We start from the raw sequence: 27,337 nt of genomic DNA, 5'->3' as shown, positions 1-27,337 counted from the left end.
TTGTCTTCTGGAGTAGTTTATCTTATAGCTTGCCACCTTATCTAATTTCCACTTTATATTTGGGCTGTTATCTTTTGGTTTAGGATTGATAGTTAAAATGTTCTATCTATTATCTCCTTGTAAGGTGGTGTCCTCTGCAATTACCTAGTGGTACCAAAAAAAAACCTTACTATGTTTCTCTCAATAAAAGCATCAAAACTCCTCTCTTTTTTTTCAGGAAAAAAAAGGGGAAAGGGGGGGCAAATCAGCTGAGAAGGGCACATTTAATCAGCATCAGAGTTTGTACAGTTATCAGCATATATATAGAGTAGATGATAGGGGAGCAATCCAATCAGAAAATAATCAACTTTCTTGTTGGTTGTCAGCTACCGTGCAAGAACCAAGAAGAAGGCCCTAGGCTGTGGCCTGTCGGGCCATATATAGCCCAAAGGCACGAGTTCTCTGTTTCGCCTTCATCTAATCCATCTGACTTCACCGCCGCCTCCTGCTAATAACTTGTTCTCTTTAATTCGATTGATCAGGGCAGTAGGGTATTTGGAGATCGATGGGTCGACGGCGATATCTGAATCTGTTGGTGCACAACAACCACGACGACTTGTATTCTCTGCGCCGCATACCCGCCAATCGTCTCTTCTACCCATCAGCGAGAGCAGCCGAAGCAGCAGCCATGGCCAAGTCCTACATCGATCACGATGGCAAGAGGCCGCATCCAGGGGCGCTGCATTTCATGGACAGGTTCCGCAATTTCCCATGTCCCTTGCTCAACCTCCAGCCCACCCCAATGCATCACCGAAACGAAAGATCTCTCGACTTGGTCACCCTTCTCGGCGACGACGAGACCAAGATCCTCACCGCCGACAACCATGGACACACCGTGCTCTTCGACGCCGCCTCCTACTCCGTCGTCCACTTCCCCAACCTCAATTGTTCCAAGGGGTATGATGCCATGGCCGTCTCCATCAACCAAGAACCGGACTGCCTCTACGTCCTCAACCTCAGACACCACCCCACTACCAGCAACCATTGCTTCGAGGTGCTCAGCTATGGGGTTTTTTGTGAAAGGATCCCCATATGGCGTTCTCTACCGCCGCCGCCCTTCACAACGACCACCCAAACTACAATTACCTCCTACACAACACTATCTACGTTTCTTCCAAGCTCTGTGGCACTCACGCCTTTGACACGGTGAGCCGTCAATGGCGGCCTATAAGCAGCCTCTGGTCAATGCCATTCTTAGGCAAAGCTCAATATGTGCCGGAGCTCAAGCTCTGGTTCGGACTATCATGCCACCACCCCCATAGCTTGTGCGCTTGTGATCTCACCAATATTGCACAGGGTCAGCTACACACTTAGTTGGACCTCGACATACCTGCATCCTGGTCGCCGATTCGGCTCGACCTCATCAGCCTCGGCTCTGGCAGATTTTGCGTCGCCAAGATGTTCTCTTCTATGATGCAAGATGACGAAATTCACATGGAGTTTGCTGTCCTCACTGCCCTGCAGATGGTGCCTCCCCGTGGTACCAAAGATGATCAACAAGCCCCCTGGATGGTCAAGCACAAGTCCATATGCTACCCATTTGGCTACTATAACATAAAACGGGTTTTCTGAAACTAGTGAGTATCGTTTTGGTTTCTATGAAGCAATGCTTTTATCTGCTACGATGCATTTTGTCGTCCACATTTCTGCTGGACTGTAATTAGGAGGGTACAACTGTGCCTTCTGCTTGCATTGCAGACACTGTGATTTGATTTGCAACCCCCTACCTAATCTTCCGGCAGGCGGCAGCATATATATACGTGTTTTGAAGCATGTATGTATATGCTCCAGCCTCCAGCAATACCAGTAATCTTACCAGGATGAGTACAGCTAATTTTCTTTTGCACATCACAGCCATATATCTTACCTGAAGAACTTACCATAAGATGTGACATCAACCATGAAATTGTTGCCCTTGCTTTATAAGCGCCATCACAAATACCAGGCACCTAACAGGACATTTCAGAAACACAGTCCTGGACCAGATACTTCAAACAACACATAGAAAGGAAGAAAGATAATATTGAAGTATCATTTCAACAAAACAAAACAAGCATCATTTCAACAGGAAAATAAAGAATAGTGTCCAACTATTGTATTCAGAAACTTCAGTCCAAATCTCATGTATTAATACAATTCTCCACTCATTGTTTTAGGTTACACGAAAAGGCTCAAACGTGAACTATTTTGTACATTTACTTCAAGATGTAATCCTCATGTTACAGTTGCCATCATATTACACTTCAAGAACAGAATCTAACCACAATAGGGGTTACGTCTATTCCCAAATCAACAATGATATAAATATCAGAACTCCATCACTGGGCCTTCTCAGATTCACATTTTGTTGGTGGTGAAACAAGAGTGCGCCAAAGGTATTTCCCACTTGCCATGTCCACCATCGTCCAGAATCCTGTTTTCAAAGCCGACCCAACCTACAGTTTCATGCAAAATTATACTTCAATAGAGAGAAAGTTATGTGGCAAGCAACGAAATAAAATCCAATATTATGCTGTAGCTTGGTTAGGAAGCATGAAGATATGATGCCAGCACCCATTTTTACTACATACATCAAAAGATTCAACACTGGAACAAAAACTGGGGCTCAAGACCAAATATGGCCCGTAATAATCCAGCTTCCGCGATATAGGACGATTCGCTTGCTATCTGACCCGAACCGCGCGAAATGGTCGCCAATTACACGGCTCACAAACTCTGTCTGGGGTGGGGCTACCTATTATTCGTAGGTGGTACGTACGGCGTTCTGATGCGCTCCACCCTGAAGAAAAAATCTTCTTCCGCTATAAATTTTTTTTTAAGAAAAAAAAGAGAGGGTTATAAGTTTGTGGGCCTGGAAATATAAATTTCAGGCATCGTCAACAGGACAACAACCCAATCTTTTCCCTAGTACTTCTTTCAACAATCCAGCATCTCCAGTGTATAAACTATTATGCTTACATAATCCATAAGGACAGGTTCACAATGTAAAACCATGATACCATGGTTTAACACAATGTAAGAAGCACTGCCAACTAGCCAACTACATGTCGCTGTTTAAGTAAGATTTGTTATCAAGCATACTGCAACTATAGAAATACTTCAAAATAGCTCATTTTTTAGTATGATTCCTGATAATTTGCATGCAGTTTTTTTTCTTTGGAATAAGAACAGGCAATATCTTTGCTTATCGTATTATAACAGTGGTTGCATATAAGTTTGGAATGGCGGGTGTTAGTTCCTTTTCAACCTCCAAGCTCTAGACAATCAGCAGGAACCAACAATACTGTACTGAAACATTTGTTCTAATTGTTATAAGGCTGAAAAAAATGACCGAAAATGAAGCCGTGAATCTAAAAATTAGCATGAAAGCCATTGGATTTTTTTTGTTGTTGCTGTGCATGAGTCGATTATGTGTAGTGAAGTACTGCTGTGAAAAAACAAAAACAAGAGAGAACATGTTGTGTGCACTAAAAAGAAACATATGGTTGTGATTTATCTGAAAATTAGGCATATGCCAGAAACATTTCCAAAGCACATGATTTTCGTCCCCTTTCATAGGAAAGTTAGCTAGAAGATTTCTTTTTTTTCAGCCGTAAGAAGAAAGCATTCCTAGAATCGCTAGCTTCCATATCCAGCAACAGCAAACTAGAAGTCAAAGACAAGACAATGTTGTGATTTGCCATATGAGACGGGGTACATGGGGCTCGTAGCAGGAATTAAGCAGTAGAATTGAAGCGTTAGTCCTCTAGCAAGGGATGTCATGAAACGTGTGTGTGAGGTAACCTAACCCAAGAATAGTATGGAGCGACCAAGAAAGAATGGTTTTTTTTCCCCTTTTTTTGGTTTGATTACCTTGGAATGGAGGGGCACGGGGGGCCTTTCCCTTGGGGATTCGGAGGCGTCGGCATCGTCGTGGAGGTCGGGATCGGCGTTGAGGCCCCGGATGAGGAAGAATCCGGCGATGGTGGCGGAGAGGAAGATTAGGATCACCCTCAGCGGGCACATTCTTCCTCAAATGCGGTGCAAAAATCAATGAATGAACCAAGGAAGGAAGGAGGCAAATCGAAAGGAAGGAGTGGATTTGGGGAAAGGGAGGATGGAGCAGTTGGGCCTCCCTTCCTTCTGTTCTTGACTCCCTAGCACGCCCCCACCTAACGCTGCGTTACCACCCTCTCCTCTCCTCTCCTCTTCTCCTCTTTCCTAGAAATATTAAACTAGTAATAACAAATCTTCTCAAGGGAAGGTGAGAGAAGATGAAGAACAAGGATACAAGCACGAGATGACGGCGCGGCGCCGTGCGCTGCAGCAAGAGGTAGGAGGCGAGAGGAGGAAGAAGAAGGTGAATTCTCAAATCGCAACGAGAAAGAGAGGAAAATGGAGATGGGATTTGGCAAGGAAACAAAAAGAAGAAGAAGAATTTATTTATGGGATTTACGCGGCCGAGGAGAGGGTGAGATGAGATGTCGTCAAAAGGGACGCGGTCCGCCTCTCTGGGCCCGCATGTCATTCTTTGTCTTTGTAACAGCCAAGCCAAACCAGCCCCCCTCTCTCTCCTGTTGACCTCTTCTTTTTTTTCTCTCTTTGACGCATTATGCAAACCACGTTGTTGTATCACTTGTAAAACTTTGAATTACATACTTTTCATTAAGCTATAACCCAATCTTTTTTCATATAATTCTTTACCACACCCATTTGGTTTTACACGAAAAGTTATTACTGCTAGTATACGAATTTCGTCCCAAAAATTTATTACCTAGAATGAAATTTGACACATCTTAACACAATAAATCTGGATTTTAGGACGGAACAAGTAGTAGACAGTGAAAAGAATTTAATAATTAATATATCTCAAGTGTTTGGGCTAAAGTAAACATATGGCCATGTGTCATTCATAGTCAGGGGAACCTTATCTTAGTATATGATTTTCATCCCTTTAGTCCTTTTAATTAATTGTCCTTGTTTTTTTTATCACTATATATGTCACAGTGGTCTCCACGTTTTCTTCCATGACGGGTAGAAAGCAAGTAACTAAATGAGCCTTTTACAAGCAAGATTTTCTTCTGGAAGATGGACCGCAAAAAAAATAAATTAGTATTCATTCATTAGTCTATCCGTGCATAATATCCTATTGTTGGTTTGGAAAGTCAACATGCATGTGCACTGGATTAGTGGTTACCAACTACGGAGTATTCTTAAATGAATTCCATCTTAAAAAGAACTACTACTGTTTGTCCTTTTTTTTCATCATAATGGGGAGCTCACCATTAGTGATTAGCCAGCTAGATATAGCTGCTGTTAATTCTTGAAGGCACACAGGGATACAGCCAAGTAGATTTGTTGTAATGAGGTACTCCTTGTTTATATACTACTACTAGGAGTACGTATATTGATGTTGGTTGTGTAGCTGAATTGTTCAAGAAAGAAAGAGCCAGCCGCATGATGCAAAATATTGAATCAGTACTCGATCGGTTGCAATGCAAGAGATTGAGAGTGTAAGCCATGTGCTAACTACCAAACTAACCTGGACAGAAGAGTACGTGACCTGCTCTGGACAGACCGATGGCATTTTTTTTCCCTGCAGTTGAGAAAATACAGGAGACAAACAGGGTAACAAGGTTTACCGTGGCGGTAACCTCCTTAAATTTAAAAAATAATTTAAATTTTTGATAAATTTTACATGGTTTTATACGATTTTTCACGGTTACCGCGCAGTAACCGTGCTTACCGCCGGGGCGCGGTAACCCCAGCCCCGGCGGTTTAGGAAACCCTGGAGACAAGCATCGATCCAACTGTACTTACTATCGAGCAAGCTAGTGTCGTTTTTCGGAGGAAAGAAAGAGAAGCATACGCTAGCGATCGGCATCAAGGATATATAATGCTTGTCTTTGTAAGCATGCTGTATCGATCATAGCATCAAGTTAATTGTAAGCTTGCTTCGTTTCTTCTAAGCATTTGTTTCTACTCGTTCGTAATAGTGACTTTTCTTTTTCTTTTTTTTTTTGAGAACTCGTAATGACTTTTCTTGCTGCTCCATCTCATTTCTCAGTTTTTATGTATTTCCACGAGCAGTCGGTCCATCGCTCTCAAGCTTGTGTGGGTTCAAAGTACACGCACCAGCCCACTTGAACATTTGCAAGAGACTCAGACAAGGGCCGCCCAACCAGATAGATAAGATACACATGCAGACATGCTTGTGCATCAGTCCAGGCGAATCCGGCGGCTACCCGGATATATCATCTGCTCCTTTTTCACAAGGGGATAATGATAGTCTAATCTCACATCTGCAATTCCTTTTCTTTTGACTGGGATACATCCACCCAACAACTCTGAGGACTTACTCGGTTCATAGGGTTTTCAAATCATTGGTAGAAAAAAAATGGGATTAGGATGACTCGTGCACTCCAATTCATAGAAATTTTTCCAAGAGATCACCCATAATATAAAAAAAAACTTATAGAATTAGGTTGTAAGAATAGATTCCTAGAATTGGATAGGATTTATTCCTATGAAATGAATGATGGTAAAAAAAAATTCCTAAGGTTTCAATTCATACAAAAAACCTTTGAAAATCCTTTAAATCGAATGCGGCACCGGCAGAGGCAGTGAGTGAGCTAGTGAGCTTTCATCATGCCGCAATCATGTCCATGAGCGCAACAAAATAGTTAGGCAGGCAGCTAGCTAGTGACCCACTTGCCCACACACCTTTGGTTTGACTTTTGTGGACCGACTGATGCAAAAGGTAACCATGCAGATTAACAAACCCAATACTAAAACTTTTGTTATAGAAATCAAGGATCGGCGCGCTGGATAGATAACAAGCACAAAAAATGCAGTCAATTAATGGGAACAGCACTTGCTCCACAACCATTCCTTCATTCTCTTCTCTCCACACCTCTCAGCAGACTGAAAGCAAAGGTCACACTGGAACTAACCAGTCCAACCACAGGGCAAACTAGGGAATCCATATCCCCCCAGTGAAGTGCTGGACAATTGACTGAACTATGATTTCACTAGTCACCACATTAATAAGAGCAAGTGATTGTGCACCATGAGTTCCCAGCCCATTTTGCATTGAATCCAAAAAAAAGGTTAAATGCGCCAAAACATCAGGTGAGAGACCTAATGCTAACGCATGTTAACAGGTAAGTGATACTAAATAAAAGGGGACTATCATTCACGTCCAAGGAATACAGTCCAACATATCACCTCAACTTCCTAAACTCAAATGAGGCAAGGAAGCATTGGCTTGACATTGTGTTCTATATGTTCTATGTTGTCTCTTTTTGATTGAACGACCAAACTGACTGTACATCAGGATTAGTTGAAAAAAAGCCACCGCCAACATGTGCCCCTGTTGATGAGCAAATCTTACTAGCTTCCTGAGGTCCATTCAGCACCACTGCCTCCCTGCATAAATCATAACCAGACAAAGTCTGAGTTCCACGAAGATGAACGAATCTGTTTTTAATAATGCATGACTAGTCAACAGATGTAATAAAAATTGAACCATCAGTTGCAGCATACAAATTATTATTAGTTGCCTAGAACAATATTTTCAACACCAAACACATGTCGAAGAATACCAGAAAAGTTCAGGTATACACAGTTCACCATGCAACTTCTGAAAATGCAGTACAGCCAAGAGCCAAGCCAACCATAAAATCCCAACGGCCACAAACCAAGGTGGGGAGGAAGGGGTAAAAGAACAAGGATTACACAATCATGTATTCCATTTGTATAGGGCCCTGTACTTAGTTCCAAGCTAGCAACTCGTCCAATCCAACTATTCGAGGATATATTCATGGTTTAGCTCAGACCATGTAAATGCAATTTCTTAGTTAATAGTTAGGCCCAAGGCATATATGTCAAAAAAAAAACTAAATCTCATATATGTTCAACCCACCAGAGCAGTACAGGCAAGGGAAAAAACGAATGGTGAATTTATCGGCAGTTTCAAGTGATGACAACAATAAACAATTCAAAACAACATCCACGTTAGCACATTGGAAACCCCTGTATATCACCTGGCCAGTGCATAACCCACACGTGATCTAGTAACTGTATTTACTGGTGCTTACTGCTTAGATAATGCAGCTAACTATCATCACATAATGCAGCCCAATGGCCACAAGTTGAATCCAGCAGATAAAGCAGCAAACTAAATGACTAAATCTTTGATTGCAAATATAACTAGTGAGAAAATCTTTGCACCTGGTTTCCAAAGGAACGTCCTTAGTGACTTTCAATTATTTGTTTACAGTTCAACAGGGTACCTTAAACCCCCGAAAATCAACCCGGTTAGAAAACAAGCATTTTTTTTGCTTTTAAAAGAAAAACAAATGGCAGTCTAATCACAAAAGCTTGTGTATTGATAACATGGAAGATAGCTACAAATTGCTAGAGAAACTGAACAGTGAGCGCATAACTGATTGCTCTGCCAAGTTGCCAACATTACATCAATCTATCATGCCTGCTCTATTTACATGGCAACAGTTCTGTATGTCAGAGACCTACTCCACAAAAAAACACCGAAGTATAAAAGCAAACCCTGTTAAGTTTTCATTATCTTGGACCTGATGCTTGGTCTTATGCCTCACGGCCTCATCTTTTCGTTTATGCTTATGCTTATCAGCCAAAATTTGAATTTTCAACCTTAAATTTGGAGCTGATTTTGAGGTTTTTTCATCGAAGTTTATTTTTCAGCCTTTGCTTTTAGATTGCTAAGAACACGTATATAAAAGTTTTATTCACAAATTGCTTTTCGTTTGCAAATATGCCGTTTCACTCCGTGAATAAGCAAAATAATGGCACCGTCAAACATGAAACTTGGTTTGTTTGAACTATAAAACAGTTTTTCCAACAAGCCAATAACATGCATCGTTCTGTCATTCACAAAAAAGTCAAAAGAGATGCAGGCAAACCAATCAACATTATGAACTGAACACATTTTCTAAACAAATGTGTCAGACATCTACAATGTAAAAATATATATATCCAAAAAACAATATTGATTTTTCTATGGTGAAACAACCAGTTAATAAATTTCACATAAACAACACTCATCCATCCATGGATTCAGGCGTGGTTCTTATCAGTTATTTAGTTTGGACAGACAGTCAATTGAACTCCACTCTCAACCATTGAGTAATATACAGTCCCACATCCCCATGCTGACCGCGAAACAACCCAAAGAATAGAGCCAGACAAGGACTGTTGAAACAGGTTCCAGATTGGCAGTACATTTAATTTCTATGGCGTCATCATTCCTTCTAGCTAATACTACTTCGGAATGCCAGTGGAGCGTCACCAAGAACCACTAGACATAATCCCTTATTTTAATATGATATCATCATCAATCCATAGTTCCATATTAAATATAGAAATATATAAGAATACATTCTTTAAAAGAAAGAACAAAGAAATATTCAAGTGTTTCATACAACAAATGCACAAACACATAATTGCATGCCATGTGATGTGTCTCTCATAAACAGAATCCACAGAAAACTTGCACCCTGTCACTAATGCCTCTTATTTGTCTAAAGCCAAAATAACCATCCATATAAGGATGCAACCACTGCAAGGCATGGTCAAACTGGGCCATGGTCCCCAGCTTTTGGGGGCAAAAATTGCTATTATGGAAATTTATGTATTTGCTCCCTTGATTCCTTCTAAATTGGAGACTCAGAGTGTATTGTTTGCTCTTAACTGGTATCACTCTTGCCCCATTTTTTATAGATAAAGTGGTAGCACCCATCCTAGTCATTATGACAAAAGAAATTTAGGAGTCCCCTATGGCATATGATTATTCCTTGTAAGAATACTCTGTGAATTTGATCTCATTTGGTCCTTATGTGTATTGATACACGAAGCTACATTCGTAATGATTTTTTATGACCTAAATGAAAATTATGCTCACATAATCAAAGTGTGGGGTAGGGTAATTCTGTTGTAAGTTATGACCATGTTTCTAGCTCAAACCAAGGTTATCGAATTGTTGTCTATAATGGAAGCAAATGCTTCATTGCTGCAGAAAATACTGAAAGCGGTACAAGAATGTCACAACATACTTACTTGGACCAAGAATGACCAGGTGGCCCAATGGGGTGCAAACGGGCTGATTTGTTTGGTGATCCAAAATCCAAATTGTTGTGTATAGCATTCTCTGAGACATCATGTGAAAGGAACAGACTCCTTGTATCAAGAGGCATTTGCTGGAAAGGCGCTTTCTGCAGCCATAAATCATTGTCATCCAAACCAGAACCCACTGAGCTTCTTGTTCCACCATTCAAATGACTGACACCATGGTTAAATTGATTTGCGTTTGGTAGGAGCCACTCAGTCTGAGGACCTCGTAGACCTAAACTTTCTTGAACTAATGGCGTGCCCCACATTTGCCATGTGCCCCCCTGTTCATTGCTAGCCTCAGGCAAAATAGAACCATTAGGCCCTTTTCCAGTTGAGTGCCTAATAGGATTATCCTCGAATGTACGTGATCTTGAAAGAGGAGATTCGATTGGTGAAGGCTTCGTATGTGTTTCCTTGGTGATGTCACTAGAGATGAACCCGCTATCCAAGTCGAGAGGAAAGTTATCTAGGGACTCTGAAACTGGCCCAAGCAACGCAATTGCATCAGGATCATAGCATGGGTCCTCAAATTGTTCTGGTTCTTCAAACACTGTTGGTTCTGGCTCACAATAGTAGGGCACATGTCCAGCTGGAAAATGAGAGAGTGACATGTTGGCAGGTGCTCCATTCACTGGTGGAAAACCTGGAAATTGCATACAGCGGCTTGAACTAGGGTTACTGTCCAGAGGGGGATACTGCGATAGGAAGATTTGAGCATTGCTAATTTGTGCTCCATATGGTTCTGGTTGCCCGTTCATTTCACGGGCTGCAGCAGGAACATCAGGACAAGGTGACACAGATGCTGAGCGACTAAACAGCTGGTGCCATGACTTTTTAAGGCCAGTAGGCTGTGACTGCACATTTGGACTAACCTGCATAAAAGCATAACAAAAATGCAAATGGTATTTGTAAGACGATAGTCAGGGTGAAAACAATTAATGACATATGTCGTAATCGTAACAGATAGACTGCTGCAGCAATTAATAATGCCTTTGTTACTCACAGGTCGATGAACATTAGTCCATGAATTTGTCGTTCCTCCAGCAGTAGCAGATTTGGCTGTTGCAGGAGGTTGGGTATCTCTTTTGACTACATTACTCTGGTCAGTTACAGTAACAAGCGGTTTAGTCACCTTGTTAACTTGAGGAGCAGAGGTCTGAGCACTTCTACCAAAAAAGGAGCCGCCACCAAAACCTCTTGAAGAAGATAATAGACCGCCTGTCATACGGCCAAAGTACTTTGCCTTGCTCTGTACTGTCTTACTACCCTGGTTGTTAGCATCAAAATTATAGGGCTTATGACCCTCAGCGCCAACTCTTGTTGCATCCCGCTTCTCTGGCTCATTTCTTCTATCAGAATCCCGCTTTCTCTCCCCTTCCCTGGTTACTCTTCTCTCGATATCCTCGCAATCTGAATTGCTCTTGCTTGATCCCTTATCCTTCTCGTCCTTCCTCCTCCTCTCCTGCCGTCTACGTTCCACTTCCTTCCGAGGATCCTTCTCCCCAACAGGTGTGGCGCCTTTGGATCTCTCTTCAGCCTCTGCTTTCTCATCCCTTAGCCTCCTCCGCTCCTCCACGAGCTTTGCCATCTCCTCCCGTTGCTTGCGTTCCTCCTCCTCTAGCATTTCCTTCTCCAGCCTCGCCAACCTCTTCTCCTCCGCCTTCCTTTTCGCCTTCTCGACTCTGCTCTCCTCAGCCTTTGCTCCGTTCTCCCCTTCTTTTGCTAATCTTTTACCATCTCGGCCCAAGCCATCGCCGTCCCCCGAGGAGCCAAATCTGAGCACTTCCCTCCAGAACCACCTCATGCTGACGCAGAAGGAAGAGAACAAGCGCCACGAGAACCCCGAGTACAGGTTATCGGAGGAGCAGCGGAGGTCGAGCCAGTAGGCAGGGTCACCGGCAGCATTTGGCCAATCCTGGGTGCAGGGCCAGCCGGTGGGGAGGGTCCCGGCAGGGCCGAGGTCGAGGACGGGGCGCTTGGAGACATGGCCGCAGTAGGAGCACATGAACTTGCCGCCGCCGGGGTTCTGGTCGCGGTAGGGGTTGTTGCAGTTGCGGCAGCGGCGGGTGGCGGTCTTGCGGAGCTTGTGGAGCTGGAGGGCGTGGGCGCGGCGCTCCTCGCGGAGGCGGGCGGAGCGGCGGGCGCGCCAGAGGGAGAGGCGGGGGAGGAGGATCTCGTACCAGAAGAGGGTGAGGAGGAGGACGGAGACGCAGGCGAGGCGAGGGGAGGTGACCTCGAAGCGGTAGGCGGCGGGGAGGAGCTGGGAGAGCGCCCAGAGGAGGATGAGCGGGAGCACCAGCCATGGCAGCATGGTGGCGACGCGCCGCGACCACCGTTGCACGGCGCACAGTATACACATTATCCGCCCACCTCCGCCTCCGCCGCCGTACCAATCTCGATCGCCAGCGCCGCCCCTCTCAATCTCAAACCCTAACGGACCCAAGGGAAGAAGAAGCTTGCTGGGTCGGGAAGATTGCTGCGATGCGAAACGAAACCCTGAAATGGAGGGGGGGAACCCAATCAAATCAATTGAAGGACGCGGATGCGAGATGCTGTCCTTGGCTTGGGGGGTGGGAATACGGGATTAATTAGGAGGAGTCGGAGAGATTGGGAATGGAGAGGGGGAGCTCGAGGTGGTGGGTGGTAGCCATGGCGAAAACCCTAGCCTAATTTCCTTTCGGATTGCCTTCCCCTCTTCCTCTTCTTTTTTTTTCTTTTTTCTGTTCTCGCGAGGCAAGGGATAAAGCGTCTCGACGCAGCTGCTGCCAGCGTCTCTTCTTCTTCTTCCCTTTTCTTTTTTCTTCCTTCTTTGCCATTTTTGCTTTCTTTCCTCTGGTTAATTTTGTGTCGCTCCCTCCTCATGTTTTGCTTCTCCTTACTCCGACTACTAGTACTACACAATTAAAAGAAAACACAATATATAATTTTTTTAACATAGAAGTTGTATTGAAAATTTTTCAGATTTCCTAAAAGTTTCGTATATTCTAGAGTATGCTTATGTGCTTTGTCTCAGCCTTTGACTATTAATGCAACATTTTATTCTTGTTTTAATAGTTGTTTTCAATTCAACTAATATTAGCATATACTAGGTTCTTCCAAGCTATTCATCATAGTACTTTCTTTTTATCCTTATCCTTAGCTTTACTTTCTTTATAGAGCTTCCTTTTTTAAGAGATCAAGAAAAGAATGTGAAGTACTGTAGTTCTCCCTATGTGTATAACTAAAAGTGAGTACATGTTTGTTCTTCTCTTAATTTAAGAGTATAGTATTTACATAGTAGTGTATTACAAGTCAGTGAAAAGAATATATAAAAATAGGATTCATCTCCTACACCAAGAAAGAAATAAGGCTGCCAGTTAAGATCTTGTTTATAAATGCAATATTTGGATATCATCATATTTTTAAGTGTATCATACTACCATGGTCCTAAATATTGTTTTAATTATATTAACATCCATAGTATTAATGTATTATAACACCTATTGAGTAATTAAGCACATGCTTTCTAAAAGTGTACACAAAATGTTCACTTTCCATTGTTAAATCAAAGTGTTTGTCAAATACTATGGGTTGCTTTCAAGAAAGAGAGTCTAGTATTTAGTTTTATTGTCCAATATATTGTCCTAGGTTTTGAAATGGAACCATTTGTTATGTTAGAATGGCCACCTTGCCTATCACACACTCATAGTTTCTTCAACATGAAGTTTTCTCATGCTCATGAAATTTTCTCTTATTTATTGTAGTATGTGTTTTCTATAGAGAAAGCTTATGCTTACAATTAGCACTATCAATAAGCAAAAGCAAACCAAAATGAAATAAAATTTAGGTGGTGATGTTGTGAAATCGTGTGGCTGCACACTAAAAACATATATCAACGTCGATTATAAATGTATACATAAGAAGATTATACTCTTTTGATTACTTAGATGCACATAGTATGCACTAACGACATAATCAAACCTAAACTAGTTATGAGAGGGAACCTATTTAAAGACAACTTTTTAGTGCGTATCAGAGATATTATCCTTCAGGCAGGATTAGTAGAGATCGGGAATGGAGAAGGGGGAGCTCAGGAGTCAGGATGTAGCCATGGCAAAAACCCTAGCTTAGCCTTCGGGTTGCCTTGCCCCCTCTCTTTGTTTTTCTTGTCTTATTTGCCTTTCTATTTTTTGTCTTCTCTTCTTGCAAAGCATGGGATAGAGCATCTAGACGCAACTCCATCTTATCTCTTCCCATTTATGGTCTTGACATGAAAACGAATGGAGGGTTAAGATAAAATAAGGTAGAATAAATGGATGGTTAAGATTAAACGTTTTTCCAATGAACCGTATGAGACAATGCTCATCTCATCGAATATATCTAAAAAGGATTACATCCTGGAATAAAAAAAAGAGAAAAAAAATAGTGACTACATAAGGTTAAACTATAGCAAGTGCTTCTCTTTGGCAAACATCAACATTGTCACATTCTGTTTGATTTTTGCAAAAAGGCTAGATAACAATGTTTTCTTCTCCTGGTGCTCAAACGCTCTTTGATTCTTGCTTTTCAGATACCTACGTGATTAATAAGACGAGTGTGCACCTTCCCCTTTGGGAGGGGCTTGGGAATTTTGCTAACATCGCCCAAGATTTCCTATACCTTGTAGCTAGGCTTCTACTAGTTGGACGCAAGCTTTTGGCACGCCACCCGATTTACCTATCATACGGTTATAGTTTCTTCAATATGAAGTTCCCCATATTCATGAAGTATTTGTTTTTTTTGAAAATGTGTTTATGCTTACTAATTACCACAAGTAACATTAAGTCAAAAGGAACAAAATTTCTGTAGACGAAAGAGATATATTAGTGTCTATTATAAAATGTGTGACGAAAAAATATACTTGTTACACTCATTGATTACTTGGATCGAACCAACGGTTTTTAATTATTTCTTAATATCTCTCTCTTTAAAAAAGAGCAGGGGACGAGATCCCATTAATACACGAAATACTCTATGTGCTAATGTCATACCATCGTCAACACGATAGCTTGGTATGTTGTACTAAACCTAATATGGTACCAAGTATGATACTTATAGGTAATATATTAACATCAAAACGATTTCGTAAGTTATATCGGAGGCACCAAACATAGTATAAGTAATCAGCGTAGTATCTACTAAATATTATACTGAAAGTTATCGACATATACTCTTTTGTAAGATATAGTATTTCTGTTTTTTCCCAATGATTGCCATATGAATTTTAACCCTCAAAAATAAAATATGTGTAACTGCATAGTGCAGTAGTAGACCAATCTGGTTGATTGCGTCGTATAACAAAATTCTTTTCTTCTAATATATTGACGTGCAATTTTTTTACGCGTTCGCGAAAAAAGAGTGCGGTTGTGGCATGAATATTTACAGCAAAAATGCTTTTTTTTAAAAAAAAAAAACAATTCCTTGTAAATATTGGCATTTTCTTGGCTGCGTGGTCTCGTGGGCATCGTCCCAAGTCGCCGGGATCCAGAAGCCGCGCCAAATCCGGCCGGAATCCCCACCTCCACCACCACCACCACCGGCCGGTCTCCTTTCTGCTTGCCTCGCTCTCTCGCATCGTCGCATTGGTACATCAACATCCTGCAAACATGGCCGCCATGGCCACCGCCCCGTGTTTCCCGGCCACCCCGGGACTCCCAGCGCGCGGCGCCGTCGCTGCTAGGAGCAGGATGGCCGCCGGAGGAAGCAGGAGCCAACGGCGGCGGAGTTCCTCTGGGGTTTTCCTGTGCCGCTCCTCCACGACGGGAAGCAGTAGGATGGAGGACTACAACACCGCCATGAAGAGAATGATGCGCAATCCCTACGAATACCACCACGATTTAGGTCCGTACCAATCATTTTTCCTCGTATACGCGCTTTTGATGCTACCTAGATAATGATTCCATTTCGGGATGGGGATTGTTAATTTCGTCCCGCCGAAACGATTGATTTGGTCCGTGCACGCGTTGTCTTGCTATAGCATTACTGCGTTAGTGCGCTTATATCAGTTGATGTTCGATTGTCCCGTCCCATCCATGATGCCTGAGTAACGCGTATCTGTGTTATGAAGGTTTTCTTGTGTGGATGTTAGAAATCCTAGACTGGACACAATCAACATTTTGGTAAAGATTCAATCTTGTCCGAGGAAATTTGGGTTCTTTCCTGAGTCAGGCCTGGGGAAATGTCAAATCAGTGAGTACACTGTGGGAGATTTCCTGTTACCATTAGAAAAAGAGAAAAAAAAAAGAAGATTGTGGGAGGTAGGTCAAGTCTAGATTTGGTGTTCTGTTCTATCCATCTGTGCGATGTTGCTTATGATGTATCATGGTTCATGTTCAGTACTAAGTTTGCTACAAATGTAAGTAGTCGGTAATGGTTTGTGATGATTGTCAAAAACCATGGTATGTAAAAAGAAGCTAAACATCCTGTTTACCGAGCTGAGACTTTTTTAATTACCATTTGTTTCATTTTCTCTTTGAGCGCTCTTTGCTGTAATAGCTCCTATTGGCTAAGGTAGGACTTCTCTCCTTCCTGTGTGCACCCCCGGTGTTCGTGTTGTGTAACTTAAATGCTTTCTTCTAATTGAATGACACACATTCCTTTTGTGCGATTGCAAAAATAGTTAGCAAGTTGCAGTAATTGTGACCATTTCTATCCTTCTTAGTCGTAATAAGTATCATTTATTTGAGCATTGTGCTGGGCCTTTCTCTGTCAAATTTGCATTGATTTCTTTTAGAAAGGAGGCCAAGGGCCCTGCATTATATAGAAAGCAATAGAGGTTTACATAGGTTTAGCTGAGACTCCAGCTTACACAGCAGAGTGCATTACATCCACCCTCTGGTGATGGGGAGAAAACATTCAGACAAAAACCCACTGCAACAATTGCTGACCAAGTAACTCACACCAGCCAACGTCGACAACTGAAATGCAACAAAAACTAAGCTACCAAACTAGTAAACTAGCCAATCCCTACTCTTTCTTGGCGAAGGTTGTTGATGGCCTCACGAAAGCACCGGCCAGTGTCTCCAAGGTTGGAAGTTCTTCAGGTTTCAGGAGTGGCTTCCACTGTAACAACAGACAAATAATGCGAAGAGGAATTGTTAGCGGTGTCAAGATGAGTTTGCTTCTAAAAATCATATAAATTCTGACAGACCAAAGCAACCAACTCACAGCCACCGGTAACATGTATTCAACTCTAGTTTTTTTTTGGAGCTATCATTCCCAATGACCATGGTAAAGAAATTCTCAAAATCTCGAGGTATTCTTTGGGCATCTAAAGCAAATGTGCACAGAGGTCTCAATTTCACCACACAATTGACAAAACTCTGATCCTACCCAACTTCTCTTCTTCAGTTGTGCAGATGATTGAATCCTATCTCTAATAGCCAGCCACATGTAGTGTTTTTGTTTTGGGGGAACAAGGCAACTCCACAGGGCTTGCATTCTTATATGTACCACCCCTCGAATAGTGATCAAATCTGCATTGTTGATCTGCATGGAAAGTACTTCTGCATTTTTTGGTCATCTTAAGGGGCTTGAGGGCTTTGGTGGTTTAGTATTTTATCTTCATATGGCAGTTTCACTGTGTTACCCTAAACATAACTATTTGAGAATCACTTACATAATAATGAAAGTTACACCATGATGTGAAAAATGTATCCTTTTAAGATGGTACAGGCCCTTATCTTTTGTACATTAAATGTTTGTGAAATATCCATTCTTTGATAAGTTTTATGAAAGTTCTTGCTGAAGATATAGCAATTTGATGTGGAGATAAACATTGGTGTCATACTTTGTCATGACTTAATTGAATTGCACAGATTGCTTTAATTATTTTTATAAGTCACTGAAATAGATATGGCAATTAACCGGAGCAAAACAAAATCCCTACTTTGTGTTTATGCAATTCTTACTCAATTACTTGTGGAATGTAGGTATGAATTATGCTATCATAAGTGATAGCTTGATTGTTGGCTCACAACCTCAAAAGCCAGAGGATATTGATCACTTAAAAGATGAGGAGAAAGTAGCCTTTATTCTTTGCTTACAGCAGGACAAGGACATTGAATATTGGGGCATTGATTTCCAAACTGTTGTCAATAGGTGCAAAGAACTTGGCATAAAACACATCAGAAGACCGGTGAGACGATTATTTATGTACTGAGCTAGTATCATGCTTAATTTGCTTATGAAATTCTGACTCAAACAAAAATGAGCATTTTACATTTCTACTTTCAAGCTTGATTAACTTTTATAGTGTCTGATCTTTTGCACCGGTGCATTTTTTTATTCATATAAGCATGACAAATGAGCTAAGAAGTTGTTTAATGAGAAAATATGGTAATTGTTCTTTTACTACAATGAGCACAGCTGGCCTTGTCCTTTGCATTGGACTTTATAATTCATTTGAGATAATCACAATTCATTTCCGCCTAGCAAGCTTTCATATTTCCATTATATGATGAAATAGGTGAGCAATATGAAATATTGACCTCCAACATTTTACATCAGAAGAGCATAAAGAAATGGTATGCTGCTATCTTTGAGTGCCAAAAGTAAACTATAGAAGTCTAAGAAATAATTAATTCCAATGAAGCTAGTCCAAGTTTTTATTATGAAAGTGAGTTAAAAGCTTGCACTTATTTGGTTTCAGGCAGTGGACTTCGATCCAGATTCGTTGAGGACTCAATTGCCCAAAGCAGTCTCATCACTAGAATGGGCTATATCGGAAGGCAAAGGGCGGGTCTATGTCCATTGCACTGCTGGACTTGGGAGAGCACCTGCAGTTGCCATTGCTTACATGTTTTGGTTCGAGAATATGGATGTAGGTTTCATCTTCTTGAAATCTTAACTTGTCAGGGTTATAAGCCAGGCCACATTCTTATCATTTATCCTTTGCTTGCAGCTTAGGACAGCTTATGAGAAGCTAACTTCCAAAAGGCCCTGCGGACCCAATAAGAGAGCGATCCGTGCTGCAACTTATGATCTTGCTAAGAATGATCCACATAAAGAGTCTTTTGACAGTCTGCCAGAGCATGCTTTTGAGGGCATTGCTGGCTCGGAGAGGAGTTTAATTCAAGAACGGGTCCGTGCTCTTCGGGAGGCTTGAGAAGTAAATGAAAACTTCTCCACATCCTTCTATTCAAGCCTACAGGTCAGGAAATGCAGTAAACATATGATAGAACTAAATAAACAAATCTGCGCAAATTGAATTCATTATGGAACAGACAACAGCAGAACCTTAGCTCCTCTAGTAGTATTCTTCTTTGCTGCCAGATTGCTAGCTGGTGCAGATGAAGAGGTTCTGATTCACCTATCCTCAGAATAAAGCTCAGACAAGATCTAATTTAGTAGGTATCTGGTAATAATAAGAATGAAAAAATAAGGAGGTGCCAGAAGATGGCATTGCTGCTCTGGATGATCTTGGTTCTTGGCTGCAATTGCATAGTCTTAATGGCGACCAGTTGTGTAATTGGGAAACTCACACGTACATAGTGCCTCGTATATTCAGAGTATCTTGAGACTGTCACTTTGCTCATGTGTACGGCTATTGCTGTTGAAAGTGAAACACATACTATTGCTGAAAGTGAAAATTCATCATATCATCGCCAAATGTGATGTATGCATGTTCAGAGGTTGACTGCGGATGTTTAAGTTTACTGATATTTATGTTTTCCTGTCAATTTGATTATTATAACAAGTAATGTTGTAGACAAAGCATTCCATTCCTACTGGAATTTTGCTGTGCAGTTGACCTGTATTTTCAGTTTCCTTATTGTCCCAAATTTCACTCTCTTTAGTTGTGGAGAAAGAATACTTGATGAAATGACTTACATATTTTTTCCCTATAAATAAGAAATAAACTCTTACACCACGCATGATGTACCAACCTATCTTATGTAGTTATATAGCAGTGTGGTAGCTAACGCCGTGGTTTACTGAAGTACAGGCCCAGCTGTTTCTGAAAACACAACCCTCAAGACCAACAACAGCTTTGTAAGCTTAAACTGAGATACTGAATCATCAGTAACCTTTGAATCGATCTTATCGTGAACCATCAAGGCGACATTGCTGCATATTAAGAAAACAACAACAAGAAAAACATTAGAACGCAAAAAAATCAAGAATGAGCAATGTGTGAATTAACAGGAAACCAAGAGAGCAAATTCAGCAAGAACCTGAAGAGAGCGTCGACCAGGAGTCAGGAACACGGGAGAGCACCGGTGGGTTAGGCTGCCCGGCTGCCATAATCAATCAAAGAATCAATAATATATCAGTTTTTCGTCAGAAAGGAATTCATCTGATAAAAATTTGAGAATGATGAATGAATGAGTGCAAGTGAAGGTAAGAACTGACTGAAGCAGATGAAGAGGACTTGAGGCGGGAGGACGAGGCCGCAGGCGATGGGGAGGTACATCATCCTGACGGGATCCACCGGCTTGGGCAGCATCCGGTTGACGTCGCCGAGGATCACCGGGCACAGGCACCTCAACGTCCGGTCACCCTCAGCCGCCGCCGCCGTGCTGTTCAGGAACATCCCCAGCCCGCCGCAGCACTCGCTCGCCGGCGTTGGCGTCTCCGCCTCCGCCCCCGTCAGGAACGACGCGCACGTCGTCAGCCCCGCCAGCGACGTCACGCAGTCCGGCGCCGACGACGACGAACCGCCGCTGCCCGGCATGCCCGGGATCAAGGTGCCCGGCGGCGTCGTCTGCGACGACCTCCCGCACGGCGGCGGCAGCGCCCCCGCGGGTGGAGACAGTGGCAGACCGGGGACTGACGACGACGACGACGACGGTGGTGATGGCTTCGGCGGCGCCGCACGCGGCGACGGCCTGGCTCCGGGGAACCCCGGGAAGCGCTGGCGGCTTCCCGGGAAGCCGGGGAAGCGGAGGACGCGGGCCTCCGACGAGACCAAGGCGGCTGCCTTCCTCCTCGGTCTCATCGCTTCCGACGGCGTCGCCATCATCACAGAAGCAACCACGACGAGCAAGACGACGGCGGCGCGCTTGGATGCCGGTGACGCCATCATCTTCTTCTTCGCTTGATCAATGATGAGCAATTACCTAGCTAGTGTTAAGCACTAGCTTAAGCACTTAATTAGTGACTAGTATTAAGCACGAGAGGCTCGCAGCTTGATGATCCGGCGTGGCGCGCGTACCGATTTATAACTCACTCGGGGGATTCTTCGCGCGCAATTTTAAAAAGGGTTAGCACAAAGATCATGCAAGGCAATATTCATTCTACTCTCCACCATTCAATCTTGGTGCTCTCGCTTTGCAAAGAAAATAATAAGAAATGCAGCTTGTCTTTACATGTAAACATGATCAATAAGTTATCAGAAGGTGCCATGGGAGCACTTCTGTAGTATCAATTTGACAGTAAATTGTACAAGCCTGCAGATCATATTGAGTTCGCAAAAGAAGCAAAAATGCCCAACAAATCCAGCCTTGTTTTCTCATTAGCAATGTAACAAGTCACATGCATTGCCGTGTGCAAGACAGTATTGTTTCTAACAATAGATGCAGAGATCACATACTCATCTGTTATTCATCTAGTCATACAGCATTCCTTCTTTCTCTATACATGTCGTATCCTTCCTGTAGTAATCCTAATGCTATATTGAAAGCAAAAAAGTTTCTTGATAAATCTTCTATTAATCTTACAAGGCAAAAGGAGTATCAACGCCAATGGCAACCTGACTTGTCGATGTGCCATATTTCTTTCTGCACTCTGGTTACTTACAGTGTGCATTTCTGTGGGTACGTGCAGCAGTTCCCCTTATCAAGCATTTGTGTTAAGAACACTACAAGCGAATAAGTAAGCTACAATCACCTTTACTATAGGTAACCAAGTACCTATCTAGGAATCTAAGATGCAAAAGAAGCAACCTGAACCTTGACAAGGTTTGTCTGGAGCCGGCCCAAATGAAATGCTGTGAGAAGCCACACGAAGCAGAGCTGTTATCAGAAGGGAGAAAAATAGTTCTTCAGTGATATATGCAATCCTATGTGGTGATGGGGTACAAATACAATGACTGAAACCATGACACATACCGGCAACGCGTAAAGGGTGACCATGGATGCCTTCTTCTCAAGGCTGCTGAACAACAAACTGTATATTCCGGCAGCTGTTGCATCACCAAGCCTTTGAACAACAACATCTATACAAACCTATTAGAATTTATATTCATTAGTTAAATAGTCAAAACTGAAATTGGTCATACATTTGTGAACACGTATTTAATATGATTTCAAATATAAGACTAAGAAGGCAACTGCAAAACTGACTATTTTTCTATTGATAGCCTACTTAATCTGGAAATTCAACTTCAAATTTCGCTGTTAATCACCCACTCTCCATTTTAAGAGACAAGGCTAACTCTGATGTGTCTAGGTGAATTCAAAACAGAGCCAATATTGAATGGCCAATTTTTCTAAGGAATACCATTGTGCTTCCCTGTGCAGTGCGTGTGTGTGTGTGTGTGTCTGTGAAACAACAGCATGGAAGATAGAACACACCACGTGTTGATGTGTATATGTTTGATATCTACCAGAGACATGTATAACACAATGCAAATTGATGAAAATTGGTGAGCAATCCAGGGATTAGAAATTTTGTTAGTTCTCTGCGGTGAATGATGATGTGTACTACTGGCACAACTCATCTATCGCATTCAAGCAAATGTATTCTTTCGTTTCTTATTGGTCACTAAATTCAAATAGGTAGCCGCATATCTTTTACCTTCGCTTTGTACTTCTCATCCTGTGAGACGACTGTGAATAGCAATTCCCTTCCAGGTCTTGTCAAAACATAAGTAGTTACCTACAGAGAATAGAAGATGAGACTGGGAAAGCAGCAATTTAGAGCTAACATTCAAAACCCTAAATTGCACAAAAATGGATTATGAGTGCTTAGATATCCTTGGCGTGCAAAAATTCTAGATAAAATTCAAATTAATGTGTCTCAGCTCTCAAATATGAATATCCAGGTGGTAATGAATGCTCACATCTAGATATGCATATTTATTTGTATGTGACTTTTGGAAAGTATCATTTAATGGTAAAAAACGGTTATTACACCAAAAGTTACAATCATAGCTCCCTGGTCTATATGTACCTTTCGAATTGTTTCAGTGACAGCAACAGCAACCCAAGTTGGCCATAGAGCAAGGGCAACCATATTCAATGTGGCAATGAATGGGGATGCACAGATAGCAACTGTTACACCAGCTACGGTAAGGATACGACCCTGAAATAGTTGTTTAATTCATAACAGGAGTCAGTAAAGAAATTTCAAGAATCCTCTTTTTCTTTTTCAAAATGAAAGAAGAAAACAAAATTAGCAAAACTTCTTCCGTTATTGCAGTTTTCTAGCAACGTGTTGGTTAGGACATATTTTTAAATTATATTGTTTTTGTCAATGCTAATAAGTTGCTCAGTACTTGGAATGTAGTGATGTAGACATGCACTACATCATTTTGACTACATTGTAATGAACTATTCCCTTCTTTTGATGACATGAGATGCGAATTAGCTCTGAATTGTCAAACTGAAGAACATATGCGTGTATGAGAATTATATCAGAATTCAGAAGGAAAAACTATTGAAATTTTTACACATTCTTGTCTTCAAAAGAACAAAGGAAGATATCACTAAATAATAAGTTCAAAGTTGTATGAGAAAATATAAGCACTCTGGGGATACGCATGCATGCTCAAATAGATGTTAGAAATGAAGCTGAGCTTTCTAATTGACAAAAATGTATCCCCAACAATATAATTTAGATACGCATGCAATTTAGATAAGCACTCTGGGGATACGCATGCATGCTCAAATAGAAAACTGCAATATAATTTAACATCTAAATGTATCCCCAGAGTGCTCATTAGGAGAGCCTAATGAGTCAAAATGTTCAGTTTGCAACATATAAAGCTACTTCACCATGATGTACATCATAGTGGTCCTGTGCAGGACAATTTGTCAGGTTAAGATTTATTAGGAGTACTTAATAGTAAAACCAAGGACAATCTGGAGATGGACAAATACCGTCAAAGTGAGTTGCCCCGCAAGAATAAAGACAGCGATAAAGCTGTTTATGAGTGCAAAGGTTCTTCTTCTGGCAGTTGGGCTTGATATTGTTGTAGCAACTATCGTCACTTTCTGGAAATAAGGTAAATGCAAATGGATGGTAAATGGTGGATCCTTCCAACGATGTAACTAAGGAAGCAACATGGTCACAGTGATGTGGAATTTATTCATGTCAATAAACATATATAGAAGAACCATACCTGGAAGTAAAAGAAGGACGACACAACAGCGCTCAGCCACAAAAATAGAGATATATACATCAGATAGGAAGAGCGTGCAATCAGCCAGAAACCTTCAAACATCAAAAAAATCTCAGGTTTGGTTTTGTGAGATTCGGAGACTTGGGATGGTGATCCTTGTGAAGTGACCAGAGAAGACATTTCATCATCAGCCTCTGTATTTTGGCTTTGTTCGGCTCTGCAGTTAGTTAGGATGCAATCATAAGCAAAACAAGAAATCACCAAAATACCGAATCAAATAAGCAGCAGGCAATCTATCTGTATTGCTATGAGACGTTCAAACTAACAAAATCCATTCAAGAGTTTTGAGGTTGGTTATAAAAGAAGGAATTCACAAACTATACTGTAACTTAGGTTTAAAAATGAAAGTAAAACCGGACATTAATCCGTATAGATGATACGGTTTGCCCGTGTCATAGTTAACAGTCATAGATAAATCAGGATATTGCAAACCATGTCCAGAAGGATACATACATTGTAGAAGACAGTTCCATTGAACTGTGAGTATCATCAGTGCAGATTCCTTTCGATGACAGTGCAGCAAGTTCCATCAATAGGGATGAAAACAGGAGCAGAACTGAGGCACGTTTCGGAAATGTTAAAATGCATTCCAGAAATTTTAAGTCAGGAACTCATTTTCTTATTCAGAAAATCATACGTACAGGGCCCTAGCCATGCCATAGTTGCAGCAAATAATGAACCAAAAAGTTGCCCGAGCGTAGCACCAGCCCCAATAAAACCAAACAATCTAGAACCTGACTGAATTAAAAGAGTAATAAGGATATCAGAAGCAAAAGTAATCAGTTGTAAGTAATTGCAAATAAGTTTTAGAGCAGCTATAAATGATACCTCATTATCCATGACATCAATTACTCTTGCCCATGTTGATGATATTGCAATGAGATTAAGCAAGGAAACCTTCAAATAGACACAATTACTCAAATCAATAATCACTTTGAGAATTAGAATAAATGAACATGCCCATGTCGCATGAAAAGTCATACCCAAAGAAACAAGCTTATTCTCACTAATATGTAGAACCAACTGTGGTTTCCCCATCCAGGAGGTTTATTTGAAGCATCTTCGCTTGACTTGATTTGTACACCAAGAAACAGAGAAAAATTAGGAAATTCAGGGGGACATACGAAGCAGCTGAGTGAAAATTCATGGTACGGTAATTTTTCCCCTTCACAATTTCATTGAAATTTAACAACTTTATTGTACATAATTGCAAAATAACCAAGATTAATAGCAATGTATATTACCTGGGAGATAGAAGGGGAATGCCCAGGGGTAGAGGCAAACCAAAGAACAAAAAAGACAAGAAGGGACAAACTGAAGAACCTGTGTATGAAAACCAAAGCCTGAAATTAAAGAATATAGATGATAAAATTAGCTTATGTCAGTGAACAAGAAATAACTGCAAGGAAATTTGTAGCCCGTAATGTTCTTCAGAATGTTTGGAATTCTTAAAATGTAGACCTCATCATCGATAAATAAACGGAAGAAAATTGAGGACAAGAAACTGGTATTTAGTCAAGGAAAAGCTAGCTGAACCATCTTAGATTAAAGGGGTTTACTGAAGAGATACCCAAATTATTGCAATACCATGGTAAATATACAGAAGTTCCCACAACACAGACCAGAATTGTTTTTTTTTTCTTCTCAACAGACAGAAGAATACAAATTCAATTATTAACATGGTACTCTTAAGTAATTCATCAACTGTTCCAGTCATACAGAAGGCAAAGCTAGCATCTTGATCAATTGAAACAAACTAAAGGTATATTACTTTTAACTAGTGAAACACTAAAGCAAGAACAATTCAATCATTGAAATAAATGAGTTGAGTAAGCATAATATTCCTTCAAGTTTAAGAAGTGTGCCTACGTCTGAACTTAGAGCAAAAGCAAGTTTTCATCTGAACCAATTCAAGTTTTCATATTCGTTAAGAAGAGTTTTCATACTTGTGAGAATGTAATGCAGGTGTTGCGTGATTGACTACAATAAATGTGTAAAAAAAAATTGCGTTGGCAAAGGTACAAAGCATTACCGAAGTTTGCATCTGAGAAATCTAAGTGGTTGACTTGTGGCATAAGAAGCAAGGTAATAAAAATAGATAATGTAAGTGAGGAAGAAAGAGATTGATACGGACCCTGGGTTTGGGGATGGATGGGAGGGAGAAGGCGAGGGAGGCGACGGGGGCGGCGACAAGGGTGAGGAGGAGGGAGCCGGCGAAGAGGCCCGGGAGGGTGGAGAGGCCCAGAGAGATGGCCCCCTCGTCCCGCAGCGGCAGCACGACGAAGTAGGCGCTGAGGATCTGCACAGCCATCAGCCATAGACGAATCAAGGAAATGAAATGAGAAGAAGCAAGAAGCAAGAGAGAGAGGGAGGCATACGATACGTACGAAGAAGAAGGTGGAGGCGGCGCTGATGAGCGGGGAGATCTCGTGGGGGAGGACGGCCACCACTGACGCCACCGCCGCATCCCGGAGCCGATGACTCCTCGTCGTCGTCGTCGTCATTCCAATCCAAACTCCGTTGTCTACTCTGCTTTGTCCTCCGGGCAAATCTAATCAAACAAGTCTCACACACACAATCACCAGACCAACTCCGAGGTTGACGTCGTGTGTGTGTTTTTCCTTTTTCTTTTCATTTTGACGAGAGAGCGAGAGCGAGAGAGAGGCTGTTCTTTCGTATTGTCCATGGCAACACAGCCTAATGCAGCAACAACAACAACAATCACGATGATTTGAACAGCTGCAGATCCATGAGCTGTAAATTTATAAGGGCACCCGCAATGGTTATCTATACGCTCTCTACAAGAGA

At 41.6% G+C, this 27,337-nt stretch overlaps 5 protein-coding genes across 11 annotated transcripts; 1 reads left to right on the top strand and 4 right to left on the bottom strand.

Annotated features, from left to right (window-relative positions):
• Positions 1-2,112: 2,112 nt before the first annotated feature.
• Positions 2,113-4,398, bottom strand: LOC4349593 (uncharacterized). Its single transcript, XM_015759600.3, has 2 exons — positions 3,892-4,398; positions 2,113-2,474 (listed from the first exon to the last, which is right to left on the bottom strand). Exons 1-2 carry the CDS (start codon positions 4,042-4,044, stop codon positions 2,358-2,360), a joined length of 270 nt encoding a protein of 89 aa, XP_015615086.1. The 5' UTR covers positions 4,045-4,398; the 3' UTR covers positions 2,113-2,357.
• A 2,680-nt stretch (positions 4,399-7,078) lies between these two features.
• Positions 7,079-12,919, bottom strand: LOC4349592 (stress response protein nst1). Its single transcript, XM_015761846.3, has 3 exons — positions 11,171-12,919; positions 10,114-11,039; positions 7,079-7,446 (listed from the first exon to the last, which is right to left on the bottom strand). The coding sequence occupies exons 1-3, from the start codon at positions 12,524-12,526 to the stop codon at positions 7,308-7,310; spliced, it is 2,421 nt and encodes an 806-aa protein (XP_015617332.1). The 5' UTR covers positions 12,527-12,919; the 3' UTR covers positions 7,079-7,307.
• Positions 12,920-15,642: 2,723 nt separating this feature from the next.
• On the top strand, positions 15,643-19,795 carry LOC4349591 (phosphoglucan phosphatase LSF2, chloroplastic). Its single transcript, XM_015761335.3, has 4 exons — positions 15,643-16,026; positions 18,117-18,322; positions 18,836-19,006; positions 19,088-19,795. Exons 1-4 carry the CDS (start codon positions 15,792-15,794, stop codon positions 19,289-19,291), a joined length of 816 nt encoding a protein of 271 aa, XP_015616821.1. The 5' UTR covers positions 15,643-15,791; the 3' UTR covers positions 19,292-19,795.
• A 28-nt stretch (positions 19,796-19,823) lies between these two features.
• LOC107279504 (uncharacterized) lies at positions 19,824-21,498 on the bottom strand. The gene is made up of 3 exons (XM_015761338.3): positions 20,539-21,498; positions 20,361-20,423; positions 19,824-20,253 (listed from the first exon to the last, which is right to left on the bottom strand). Exons 1-3 carry the CDS (start codon positions 21,209-21,211, stop codon positions 20,240-20,242), a joined length of 750 nt encoding a protein of 249 aa, XP_015616824.1. The 5' UTR covers positions 21,212-21,498; the 3' UTR covers positions 19,824-20,239.
• A 113-nt stretch (positions 21,499-21,611) lies between these two features.
• LOC4349590 (uncharacterized) lies at positions 21,612-27,099 on the bottom strand. 7 transcript variants are annotated; one of them, XM_015761329.3, is made up of 14 exons: positions 26,917-27,099; positions 26,664-26,828; positions 25,774-25,872; positions 25,513-25,599; positions 25,358-25,426; positions 25,171-25,267; positions 24,983-25,085; positions 24,470-24,686; positions 24,228-24,341; positions 23,299-23,430; positions 22,924-23,004; positions 22,236-22,352; positions 22,071-22,139; positions 21,612-21,985 (listed from the first exon to the last, which is right to left on the bottom strand). In XM_015761329.3, exons 1-14 carry the CDS (start codon positions 27,031-27,033, stop codon positions 21,977-21,979), a joined length of 1,476 nt encoding a protein of 491 aa, XP_015616815.1. In that variant the 5' UTR covers positions 27,034-27,099; the 3' UTR covers positions 21,612-21,976. The 7 variants fall into 7 exon arrangements, with proteins under 7 accessions (XP_015616815.1, XP_015616816.1, XP_015616818.1 ...); XM_015761330.3 differs by having other exon boundaries at positions 22,077-22,139; XM_015761332.3 differs by having other exon boundaries at positions 22,071-22,114.
• Between the last annotated feature and the right edge of the window lie 238 nt (positions 27,100-27,337).

This window comes from Oryza sativa, chromosome 11 (assembly GCF_034140825.1).
Source record: "Oryza sativa Japonica Group chromosome 11, ASM3414082v1".
NCBI classification, from domain to species: Eukaryota; Viridiplantae; Streptophyta; class Magnoliopsida; order Poales; family Poaceae; genus Oryza; species Oryza sativa.
Note: the sequence above shows the minus strand (reverse complement) of the source record. Positions and strands in the feature narration are given on the sequence as shown.